General features: G+C 54.7%; 1 protein-coding gene across 3 annotated transcripts in view; it reads left to right on the top strand.

Annotated features, from left to right (window-relative positions):
• The window catches only part of Septin9 (septin 9), a 164,091-nt gene that overhangs the window by 88,999 nt on the left and 62,804 nt on the right, over positions 1 to 12,288 (top strand). For all 3 annotated transcript variants that reach the window (XM_021211893.2, XM_029545806.1, XM_021211894.2), the window contains one exon: positions 3,562 to 4,200. In XM_021211893.2, coding sequence (XP_021067552.1) covers positions 3,562 to 4,200 — 639 coding nt within the window. The remainder of the gene's footprint in view (positions 1 to 3,561; positions 4,201 to 12,288) is intronic.

Below are 12,288 nucleotides of genomic sequence, written 5' to 3' on the forward strand. Positions count from 1 at the left end.
AAAAAAAAAAAGCGGTGGGGGCAGAATGGTCCCCCCTTCTGTAAAGGGTGGTGGCACTGTTTTAGCTCCCACGGGCGATGTGAAGACCTACATGTTCGGTATGTAATAGACCATAGTTTGGGGTGCGAGCTGGGAACCCCTCTGGCTTGGACCTGTGCCAGGCTACCCAGTGTCCACCTAGCCAGTCACTGGGATCTGATGTGTAGTCGAGTCAGGGTTTCTGAAAGATGCCCTGGACTGAGCAGCAGTGTGGCACATTGTCCCATCCCACTGGGGTCCATAGAAGATGTGATGACCTCGCACCACTCCGAGTCCTGCCTCTCCTGCCTCTCCTGCGTCTGTCCCAGGCTGCTATACTGCAGCATTGGTGACAGGGTGGACACATCCATTCTCTCTCAGTTCTGGGGTTTAAGTTCAAGGTGTCAGTAAAGCTGCACCCTATCCAAACACCCCCAAAGGGAGGCTACTTCCTGTCTGTCCCAGCTGTGGCTGGAGACACTCAGATGGCCTCTGGCTTCTAGCTCTCTGGATAATCTTATGCATTTCTCTTTCAAGGACACTGCTTGGTACCCATCCCAAATCAGAAGTATTTCTACCTTGATTACCGTCATAAGACCCGTTTCCCACAAGGTTCTGAGGGGTTAGCACTTGTACAGGTCTTTGTATGTGTGTGTGGGGGGGCAGTTTTCAGAACCACTTGAAGAAGTGGGGCATCTTGGGCTGGGTAGAATAGAAGGCCATGCCTCCCTACTTCTGAGGCTCATCCTCTAGGCTCCATTCCCACAGTTAGAAGCCCACAGCCATGCTGTAGTGGCCATGTCTAGTTTTGAACACCCTCCCCTGAAGCCTGTGGCCTGTGGTGTGGCGAAGAAGCGTGTGGGAGGGGTGGGATCCAGGGAGGTTGGGGAGAGCCTGGCTTGGGACCGGATTCTTCTCCTGAGGAGGACAGGCGCTTATCTGGGGATGGTTCTGAGCCAAGGAAGGCTCTCCTTTTGTGTACGCACACTGTATAGATGGCCAAGGACCTAGGGGCCTTGAGACCCTGGGTGGCTGAGGCCTGTGGGTGCAGTTGGTTCAGCTCATTTTGTTTTGTGCCAGCGTTCAAAATTAGCACAGAAATGTGGACTGTTGGCAAAATGCGCAGGCTCCATCGCCATCGCTGAGAATGTGGGAGGGGGGTGGGGTGGGACCAGGGCTAGGAATAGGGGCAAGAATGGTGAGGGGTAGGGGTGATTGTAGTTTATGATTGGCCTGGGGCCTTGTTCCCTTCTTTATCCCCCAGAAGGAAAGGGGTCCCCTCAGGCACCAGTTGCCGGGCCTTCCTCTGCCTCTCTTCTCCTCTCTCCTCCTGTTGGATCAACACAATGCAGTCTGTTAGGAGTGGGCCTGTGGGCTATAGGAGGGAGTTAGAGCGAGGCTGGGGGTGGGAGGAGCCTTTGGTGCATCACCTGAGATTCTGTCCACTCCCAGCCATTTGTAAGCAATTCTGCCCTAGTTGCTCTTGGGGGTGTCTGGAAGGGTTAGGGTGTATATAGGCTGGTGAAATTTACCCAAGGGGGCACCACCTATGTGGCTACAGGGGCTCCATCATTTTTTCTGGGTGAAATTTTCCTAGTGTGGCGGCTTTGGGGTCACTCCCTGATCCTGCAGGCAGCTCCTCACCCGTGCTCTGTAAATAAGGCCAAGAAACTCACCAGTTCCCAAGGGGGAGCTTGGGAGTCATGTATTAATTCCTTAGGAGACATAGTTATGTCGCCCATTGAAGAAACTCTGACAAAACCTGTGTGTGTGTGTGCGCGTGTGCGTGTGCGTGTGTGTGTGTGTGTGTGTGAGAGAGAGAGAGAGAGAGAGCGCATGTGCCCGTGTGATGAACATTCAAAGTTGACCTCAGTTGGTTTCGAGTGAGGGTCTCACTGGCCTGGAACACCAAGAGGCTAGGTTGCTTAGACAGCACGTTCTGGGGTCTCACTACCCACACCTGGCCTTTAGGGGTGAGGGGAGGGTGTTTGCATTTGGAGAAGGCTGGAAGCAGGGTGGGGGACACGGGTGTGTGTGTGTGCAGGACCTATGGCCCTGGAGCTGTCACCAGGGGTTGGGCCAGCTCTTGGTCCTTTCTGTTGTGGACGGGAAGAGGGAGGACATCATGGGGGTCCCATGAAACCTGGGATCTGGGGCTGGGGGAACCCCTGCATTGTCTGGGGACAGAGCGGGTGGATGTTCCTGCCACGTGGGCCCTTCCGGCTCTGTGCCGCCTGCCTGACCTAAACAGCTGGTGTTCATTTCACTGGTGGCTGCAGAGACAAGAGGAGGGAAGCATCCTGGCCACCACCCTTCTGCTCCCCTGGGAGGGGTCCACAGGGCCGAGTGGAAGCGCTGGGCCTCAGGGTAGGAGCAGGGTGGTCAGTGCCCTGCACAGCCCGGAGCACTAGATTGACGGGGTCAAGACTGACTGACGAGGTCCGTCAGGGAGCGTGTGCTGAGCCTAGGGACCAGACCGTTGAGGGTTACATACAGTCTCCGTATCAGAGATGGGTGCTAGGGTTCCTTGCTGTTGGGCCAGAGGACTGGGGGTGGGGGGTGGGTGGGGAGTCACTGCTTTACACACTAAGCTGTCTTGCTGGCCAGGCAGGGAATAACCCCTTTTTAAAAATGTGTATATGTGTATGTGCATGTGTATGTGTATGTGTATGTGTATGTGAGGGTGCCTTAGTGAATCTGTGTGCACCGTATGCATGCAGGAGCTTACAGAGGTTGGAAGAGGGCATCAGATCCGCAGAAACTGGAGTTCTGGGTGGTTGTAAGCAACCATGTGGGTGCTGAGAATCAAACCCAGGTCCTTTGTAAGAGCTGTAGGGGCTCTTAACCTCTGAGCCAGCTCTCCAGCCCCAGGGACAGTATTCTTTATAACACAGCTGTTGAGATATCTCGGGGGTGTCACCATGTCGTGGTGGGCTGTGCTCTCTTGGCTGATGGTGTCTGGGTGTGTATCAGGAGAGGAGAGGAAGAAGGAGAGGAAAGCCACAGGGGAATCCTAAGTCTCTAGATGGGGTGGGTGTATGGTTTGGACTGTGGCCACAGCAGAATAGGGGAGAGGCTACCGTCCTCTCAGGCCAACGTCCCAAGTGTCAGGTACTCAGTGGGAGATCCTAGGATGGACTTGGCTCTCTTAGACTGCAGGCAGGCAGAAAAGGGGGGTGGCTTCCTCGCGAGCCCCGCAACATCCTGCCCCGCACACCTTTCTCTGTCTGTCCTTCTTTCCTTTTTTGACTGTGTTGGGTTTTGATCCCAGTGTTTTGTGCCTGGTAGGCAAATACTGCACCACTGAGGTCTCTCTGTCCCTTGCTCTTTCCAGGAAAGTTTCTCACAGAGTTACTTGAGCTGGCTTTGAACTTGGTCTGTAGCACAAGCGGGCCTTGAACTTGAGATCTTTCCTGAGCCTCTCAAGTAGCTGGGATTCTCCACTTCCCTTGGCCTGGCACCTTTGCTCTTCTTTAACATAGAGAATGCCAGGGCCCCTCTGCCAGTGTGCGCACCACAGCCTCTCTTCTCTCTCTCTTCCAGCCTTAAAGAGATCGTTTGAAGTTGAGGAGATTGAGCCACCCAACTCCACGCCACCCCGGAGGGTCCAGACCCCTCTGCTCCGGGCCACGGTGGCCAGCTCCAGCCAGAAATTCCAGGACCTGGGGGTGAAGAACTCAGAGCCCGCTGCCCGCCTTGTAGACTCCCTGAGCCAGCGCTCCCCCAAGCCTTCCCTGCGGAGGGTGGAGCTGGCGGGAGGCAAGGCGCCTGAGCCCATGTCTCGCCGCACAGAGATCTCCATCGACATCTCCTCCAAGCAGGTGGAAAGCACAGCCTCCGCTGCCGGGCCCTCGCGGTTCGGCCTTAAGAGGGCCGAAGTCCTGGGCCACAAGACCCCAGAGCCTGTCCCTCGGAGGACGGAGATCACCATTGTCAAGCCTCAGGAGTCAGTGCTCCGCAGGGTGGAGACCCCTGCCTCCAAGATTCCCGAGGGCTCTGCCGTGCCTGCCACCGATGCAGCCCCCAAGAGGGTAGAGATCCAGGTGCCCAAGCCAGCCGAGGCACCCAACTGCCCGCTCCCGTCCCAGACCCTGGAGAACTCCGAGGCCCCGATGACTCAGCTGCAGAGCAGGCTGGAGCCCAGGCCCCCTGTGGCTGAGGTCCCATATCGGAACCAGGAAGGTGAGTAGACCAGCACTGGGTCTTCAGGCTGCGTCCTTGGGATGGGACCTTGCTGTGAGGTTCCTAGAAGAACGTGTGTGTGTGTGTGTGTGTGTGTGTGTGTGTGTGTGTCCATGGAGATGGAGAAAGACCTGGATGTGCAGAGCTGTGTTCCGAGGCTCAGAGCCTGCAGTTGGGAAGCACCTGTGGGGACCAAGCTCCTTTGGTGGCCACCGCCAGGCCTCTGTCATGTGATCCTGGGACCGTGAGGCCTGAGCATCTGGAGAGGAGTTGGCGCTAAAGCCATGTGTGTACCCGAGGTGCTTGGAACAAGCCATGTTCTGGTGATTGCTAGGTTCTGGGTGGGTCTTCTGGGAACCACAGCCTGAGTGCCGGGTGGAAGCCCAGAGTTGAGGATGGCACAGGAGGAGCGTGAGTCCTTCCGAGGAGGTTTGCACGGGAGTCCTGCTATCTCTCTAGGCTGGCCTTCCTCCCTAGATGACTAACTTATCACTGCAGAAGCAAAACCGCCCGAGGACCTGCTTAAAGGAAGGGAAGGGTTTGTGTTGGCTCTCGGCTCCAGGGGACAGAATCATCATGGTGGGGAAAGCCGGATGGCAGAGGCGTGTTCACAGTCCAGAAGTAGAGGGTGACGATCTGCTTCTACTCCTTTAATTACTATCATTAATTGTAGCGAAATACACACAAGATGCATTTGCTGCTGCGGTGCTGTTAATGGATGCAGCTCAGAGCTGCTAGGCACATCCAGGTTGTGCCACACGTACCACCTCCAGGAATTTCCAGATCTTCCTACACCTCAAACAGAAGCTCTGTTCTCATGAAGCAACTCCCTACGCCTCCCTCCTCGGGTCTCACAGCCCCGTGCTTCTTCCTGGGTGAGGCTGCGCTATTCCGTTCTTGGCTTGCTTCTCGAGGCTTTCACAGCGGCCTCGGTATCCAACCATACTGGACCCTGTGTCAGAACCCGGTTCCTTGAACAAACTGAATCGTGTTATATGCACAGCGGAACACTTTCTCCCCCTGTAATGCTTGTAATGTAAGCTTGCAGGCAAGTGCTGCACCACTGAGCTGTCCCTGGTTCAGGGAGAATCAATTCGTTCACTGATGTACATCTGGCTGGCTCCCAGCATTTGGCTCTGGTAAACAATGCTTGCATCATGGGGATGCACGTAGCTTTTTAAGCCCCCCAACCACACCCCGTTCTTTGATTCTCTGGTGGTTGGTGGACTTGGGACAAGTCTGGGGCTCAGCCCTTTTAGAACGTCAGGCATCGGAGCACAGTAAGTACTCAGGGATTCCTGAACCTTTGACGGGTCCTTCCGGGCCTGTATGTGTGCTTCTCTTCGAGTCCTAAACTTGACCCTGTTGAGGATTGCCCAGACTGAGCATCCAGACCTCAGCTGGAAGGAACAAAGGCTCTGCGCACTGTTGAGCAGAGGGCCCAGTGCCCTGTGTTCCCACCACAGAGCCTGATTGATCTGGGACCTCGAAAGGCACCAGCTCCACCTCCCTCCTGAGAGGAGATGTTCACACTGCTGAGTCAGGCAGGATGTGGTTGGAGAGATAGGCGGCTGCACCCGCCGCCCAGCTGTTGATCACAGCTGGTGTTTGATGCACTGAAGGTGGTCGTGGTTCTGGGGCCTGGTGGGAATGTCTGCTGAAGGATGCTGTGTGTCTTCCAGTGAGGGTGCAGCTCAGACGCCGCACACGCGGTTGGGCCATGGGGACCAGTTCATAGCCTCTTTCCTTGCTAGCTTGTGGGAGGACAGTGGGTGAGAGTGAAAAAGCTCTGTGGAAACCTGTTAGGGAGGGCAGGAATTCAGTAGGCCAGGGTAAAGAAAGGTCCTGTGTGTGTGTGTGTGTGTGTGTGTGTGTACACGTGTGTATGTGTATGTATACATGTGCACATGTATATGTGTGTATCTTGTGTGTATATGTGTGTTGTGTGTTTGTGTATATGTATGTGTGTTCATGTGTGTGTCTGTGTATGTATGTATGCATGTATGTATGTATATATGTATGTGTGTGTATATCTGTGATATGTGTGTGAGTATGTATGTGTAGTGTGTGTGTGTATGTGTAGTGTGGTGTGTATCTGTGGTGTGTGTGTCTGTGTCTGTGATGTGTGTGTCTGTGGTATGTGTATGTGTGTGGTGTGTGTGGTATATGTGTGCGTGTGTGGTCTGTCTGGAGGTCAGAGGTCAACTTTGGTGTCATTCCTCAGGAGGCATCCATCTTGCTTTCTTTTTCTTTGAAGATTTTTTTTTTATGTATGTGTGTGTATTTTGTCCATATACATCTACATGTGCACCATGGGCAAGCCTGGTGCCGTGGACCCCTGGAGCTGCAGTTACAGACAGTTGTAAGCTGCCATGTGGCTGCTGGGAATTGGACATGGGCTGTCTAGAGAAATATTCAGTGTTCTAACTGCTGAGCCCTTTCTACAGTCCCCAGTTTGCTACTTTTTTTCTCCAATTTTAGATATATTTGTTTTATTTCTTGCATATGATTGATTTACCTTCATGTATGCGTGTGTACCGTGTGCGTGCCTGCTGCCTGCGGAGGTCAGAAGAGGGCGTCCGAGCCCCTGGATTTGGCGTTGTGGATGGTTGTGAACCGCCATGTGGGCGCTGGCACTGAAGAAGTGCTGGCTCTCTACTTCTGTGCCGTCTCTCCAGCCTGCACTGTGTGGGGACGGGGTCTCTCGCTGGGATCTGGGCTGGCCTGTTCGACTGGCTGGCCAGCAATCTCCCTGCGTCTTTCTGCCTCTACCTCTCTAGTGCTAATGTGGTAGGTGGCTTATGACACTTGTGGGTGCTGGGAATGACCCAGGTCCTTGTGCTTACATGGCTGTGTTTGCCAGTGGCTGAACACAAGGAAGACCCTTCATGGTAGTCTACCCCCAGGATAGTGGGGGGCAGGGCAGGGCAGGGCAGGGCAGGGCAGGGAGAGACAAGGCAAGTGGGGCCTCCCCCACGGAGCCGATTGGAAAACTTACATGTGTCCCTGGGGGCCTGTCTCATCTTTCCCAACCCACAACCCCGACAGCCCATTCCCTCCTCCTCTGGCCCCCCACCCATGGGGTCTCTGGTGCCGTGCTGAGCTGCCCCTGAGTGGACACCCTATAGCAGGGTCCCTCCTGCTCCCTGGCTCTCCCCTCATCTCTTCTCTGGATTTCCACACCTTCCTTGCAAGTCCTCAACTCCGACCTCCTGACCCCTGCTTTTGCTTTGTTGAACTCTTGCACTCCCCTCAAATCCCTACCCATCCTTCCCCTTAGGTGGACACGCCCTCCCTTCCTGTAACTCTGGCCCACCTTTGCTGTCTCCTAGGTTGTGAATTATTTGCATGTGAACATTTCGCCACCGCCACTCTCCTTTTTCCAGTGCAGAAACAGATTTCCGGAGGACAATAAGTAATTTTCTATTCTTCAAAATGCAGAAAATGTGAACGTTAGGAAAAAAACCCTAAATTTTTAACTGTAAGCTCTCATCACCCTCAACATTCTGCCATACACTCTGCAGAATTCTGTCAGCAACCGACTGGAGGCTGGGGTCCTTGGGCAGGGGCCACAGCTCCGGCCGCTGTCTATGTTTATAGAGTACCCTAACCAGTCAGTGACTCGGACCATAAAAATCAATGGTGGCACCTGAGAGGCGGTGACCTGGAGGTATTTTGGTGGCCGCTGCAGGCACATGCAGGGACCCCAAAGCCTCCCCCCAAGGGACCAAGCTAATGCTTCTTGTAGCTTCTTCCCAGAGGTCCTCGTTCTCTGCCCCACATCCTTGCTTGTCCCTTCAGTGCTGGGGGCAGAGCAGAGGGGATGAGCCGTCCTCAGAGTGCACTGGGGAGGGCCAGGGAGGAGTAAGGGGACCTAGATAGCTCATGGGGAAAGGCAGATGAGGCTCCCTGGCCTCTGAGATCGAAGCTCTGCTATGTATGTTGGGTTCCCGTTGTCATGGAGCCCTGGTGATGCTGGGATAGAAGGGCAGGCTGCTGGCTCAGCCTCCAGCCTCCCTTCTGGCACCCAGCCACACTTGGTGGCTCCCCAGACTGCCTTATAAGGAGGGTGCAGCGCTTGCTCGCCACTCCCCCCTCCCCCGTGGTACCTTGTCTTCTCTGGTGCTCATGAGGCCTGCTGAGTTCCTGGGTGTGTCCAGGATGCACCCGTGAGCCCACTGTTCTGAGGGAGCACCCCCACTCCTCAGCCTGCCCAGTTTCTGAAGCGGTCCCTCGATGCAGGGAGGTCCCTGGTTGCTTGCCTGGGACAGGGTGGCTGACCACCTCTCGTGTGCCCCTGGGTGTTGTGTCTACATCGGACCTAGGGACGGATAGGGGAGAGGCCCCATGCAGATGGTGGGGTGACAAGTCCGTTGTGGCATGGAGTGGGTTAATCAGAGCAAATGTAGGTTCCCTGAGACCACCCAGTGGTGTCATAGAAGAGGGGAACTCCTGGATCGGAAGGTCTGGGCTCCGAATGAGGAAGAATGTACCTGGTCCAGCCTGGGGAGGACTTGACATATCCCACAAGTTGAGGTGTCCAGTTGGAAAGTGGGTGATCGCCATGAGAACTGGCAGGGAGATAACTCAGCCTCTGCAGAAGGCTCCATAGGCAGCCTTTGTCTTTGCAGGGCACCTACAGACTGTGGGGACCCCCCCCCCCGATTGTCCATGGGCTGTGGCTTTCCTCAGGGTGGGTTAAGACTTAGCGGTGAAAGCCCGTTTGTGCTTCAAGAGGCTCATGGGAGCCTGAGGAGCCTCTTGTGTTTCTTCTGGAGGGATCTGGCCACGTCTGCAGGAAGGACATTCCTACCAGGCCACCGCGCCCGCATGGCCCTCTCTGCTCCTTGCCACAGTGGCCACCCTGTTCTGGGACTGGATGTCTTTCCCTCCTAAGGATGGGTCTGAGCTCTCTGAGATTCTTCCCACCTAGGGTAGAACCCTGGAGGGCGGTAGGCAGGGTGGGCAGAGCAGTGAGATCTCCTTCAAGATGGAGGCAGACAGACCCTGGCTCTGGGGTCCGCGCACAGTCCCTCCCTGGCTGTCTACCCAGCTGTCTGCCGCCCAGCTGTCTGCAGAACCAAGGGCTCAGTGATGAGGGGAAGCCAGGCCTCTCCACGGATCATGATCCAGCAGCTGTGGAATACCTTAAATAGAGAGAAAGACAGCTGGGCACGCCTGCCTGGGGGGCGGGTCCTGTTCCACCCCTCCAATTCTGTGGCTGAGCTTCTGACCACCCAGCGGTGCTCTGGATTGAGCCTGGCCCAGCACAGGCACTGTGTGACCCTCTCACCCCCACCTCCATGGAGCAGTTGCCCAAGGAGGAAGCATGCCTGTATCTTCAGCCTCTAAGCCCTGGACAGCTGCTGGCATCCAGAGTCTGAATGGTGGCATGGCTGTGGAGGGTGGCCTAGGGCAGATAGCCATGTGTTCTCTGTGTGGCTGGACAGAGGGCACATTCATCCCGGAAGCATCTCACTGATGTTCCCAGCTGACACCCGGGATGTGGGCAGCTTCTGACCAGCCTCTGGATTTCTCTGGTGGCTAGGGAGAGTGCCACATGGCACATGCTGGCCCTGTCCCCAGAGCCTGCAAAGGAAGGCATATCCAGGGCTCCACACACACTGCTTCCTCTAGGCCTTGCAACGGACAGGGTAGGCCCCTCCCCCATTACAGGGAATCCATTACCCTCCGTGGTCAACAGACCAGGGGCATTGGGATCTGAAACCTGGCTTCCTTCCAGTTCTCTGCAAACACTGGGCACAGGAGAGAATAAAGATGAGCCTGAGAGTGCCTGGACAGTGGAAGCAAGATCTGGAGTTCTGTCCAGCCCGAGGCACATGTGAGCCCATCTCAGAAATAAAACCAGTGGAGACAGGAGGTTTGGGGAGATAGCTCAGTGGTTAAGAGTGTCTGTTACACTAGGCGTATGGCCACGCCTTTAATCCCAGCACTCAGGAGGCAGAGGCAGGTGAATCTCTGTGAGTTCGAGACCGGCCTGGTCTACAGAGCGAGTTCCAAGATAGCCAGGTCTCCAGGAGATCTGATGCCCTCTTCTGGACTTCACACTCTCCCCCCTCCCCTTCTCCTCCCCCCCCCCTTTCTCTCCCTCTCTGGGCTAGAGTGATGGCTTAGCAGCTAAGAGCACGGTCTGTTCTGGCAGAGGACTTGCGTTCGGTTTCCAGCACCCACATCAGGTGTCAGGTGACAGGTTACAACCATCTGTACTGCCAGCACTTAGAGGAACCCAGTGTCTCTGGCCTCCAGTCAAATGTGACACATACATGAAAATTTAAAAAATTAAAAATCCTAAAAACCAAACGAAACCCCCTAAACTAATAACCAGCAGGCTTGGGAGTAGTTAGGGGGTGCCAGAAGGATCTGGTGCCCTTTGACCCCACCCCTGCCTCTGACTACCTCACTTTCCCCCAAGACCAACAGATCTCTAGGGAAGTACTTGTGTGGGATCCCTGCTCTCTCTCTGTCTCCCAGAGACAGAAAGGGGCCAATGGCCATGACCCATACCTTGCCCATGCTGAATTCTACTCACTGCCTCCTGGTAGAAAACCATCCCGCACTTCCTGGCTTTGCCTGGATGCTAGAGTGGCCCGGGCTTCCATCTCCCTTCTGATAGCTCACAACTGTTCCCTATGGTAGCAGAGGCAGTGCCAGGCCCTTGGGTAGGCTCTGCTCACTTTTGGGGGCCTGGGACCCTGTTTCTGCTCTGCCCTGGGCCTGGTGACTTACCCCTCTGGCCCATTTTTCTTGTGTTCAGAGTGGGTGTGATCTCCATTCGGACAAAGAGTGGGGTGGGAGCCGGCACCCAGGAGTCTGTGTTACGCGCATACATGAAAACTGAGCCCCACCCTTGTTTACGGAAGCTGTACCTTGCATGCTGACTAGAGGAAAGGCTAGAATTCTCAGGTCTCCTGGTCCAGGGGTCCTGTCAGTGTGCCCGGCTCCCACCGGCTGGTAGACCTGCACAGATAATGACTTGCTCCCGGGCTCCTGTCTTCTCCCGTTCACCTTTCTACCATGTATTCCAAAAAGGTCTTTTTTGCTCACTGCTAGATTGTATATCCTAAGGATCCCAAGAAACCTAAAAAGGAAGCTGCCTCCCCCCCCCACGCTGTTCTGGGGGGGGGGGTATACCATGACGGCTGGACGTACTGACGATGTTTGAAATTTTGTGCGTGCAGATATTGTCAAAAAGTCTGTGTGTGGTGGACAGGGCTGTTGGCTCAGTGGTGGAGCACTGGATTAGCATTTGAAGCCTTGGGTTGGATCCTTAACATGGCCAAGAGAAAAATAAAAGGGAAAAGCCTGTTTTAGAGGCATCTCGCACGCAGAGGGAGCGGGGGTAACTTTCTGTTGTTTCTGCTTAGAATGCCACATGCATTTGTGTCCAGCATCAAAGGGTCAGCAGGTTCTTGGCAGTGATGGGATTTGAACCCAGTGCCTCATGCCTGCCAGGCTCACAGTTCTAACCCCAGCATTAGAGGCCGCCGAGCTCATTATGTAGTAGAAGATAGTTCTGCTCCTATCCTCCTGCCTCCAGACACTGCTAGTCTCGGAGTGGGTGCACACCTCACCCACGTTTTTAATTTTTACGTTTTTATTTTATTGTTTTTTGAGACAGTTTAACTATGCAGACCTGGCTGAACTGGAACTCACTCTGTGGAGCAGACTGGCCTCAAACTCACAGAGATCCGCCCTCCTTTACCTCCCGAGTGCTGGGATTAAAGGCGTGTGCCGCCACCATACCTAGCAAAATTTTATTTACTTATGGATGTGTGTGTGTCTGTGTGTATGTGTGATCTGTATGTGTGTGTCTGTGTGTTGGGGGGAGGTATGGACATGTTTGTGCAAGTGTCCTCAGAGACCAAAGGCTTTGGATTCTGGAGCTAGGGTTATTTGAGAGCTATTTATTTTATGTATATATGTACATGTGTATTTAACTGTCTTCGGACACACCAGAAGAGGGCATCAGATCCCATTACAGATGGTTGTGAGCCACCATGTGGTTGCTGGGAATTGAACTCAGGACCTCTGGACAAGCAGTCAGTGCTTTTAACCGCTGAGCCATCT

Source organism: Mus pahari, chromosome 14 (genome assembly GCF_900095145.1).
Source record: "Mus pahari chromosome 14, PAHARI_EIJ_v1.1, whole genome shotgun sequence".
In the NCBI taxonomy this organism is placed as follows: Eukaryota; Metazoa; Chordata; class Mammalia; order Rodentia; family Muridae; genus Mus; species Mus pahari.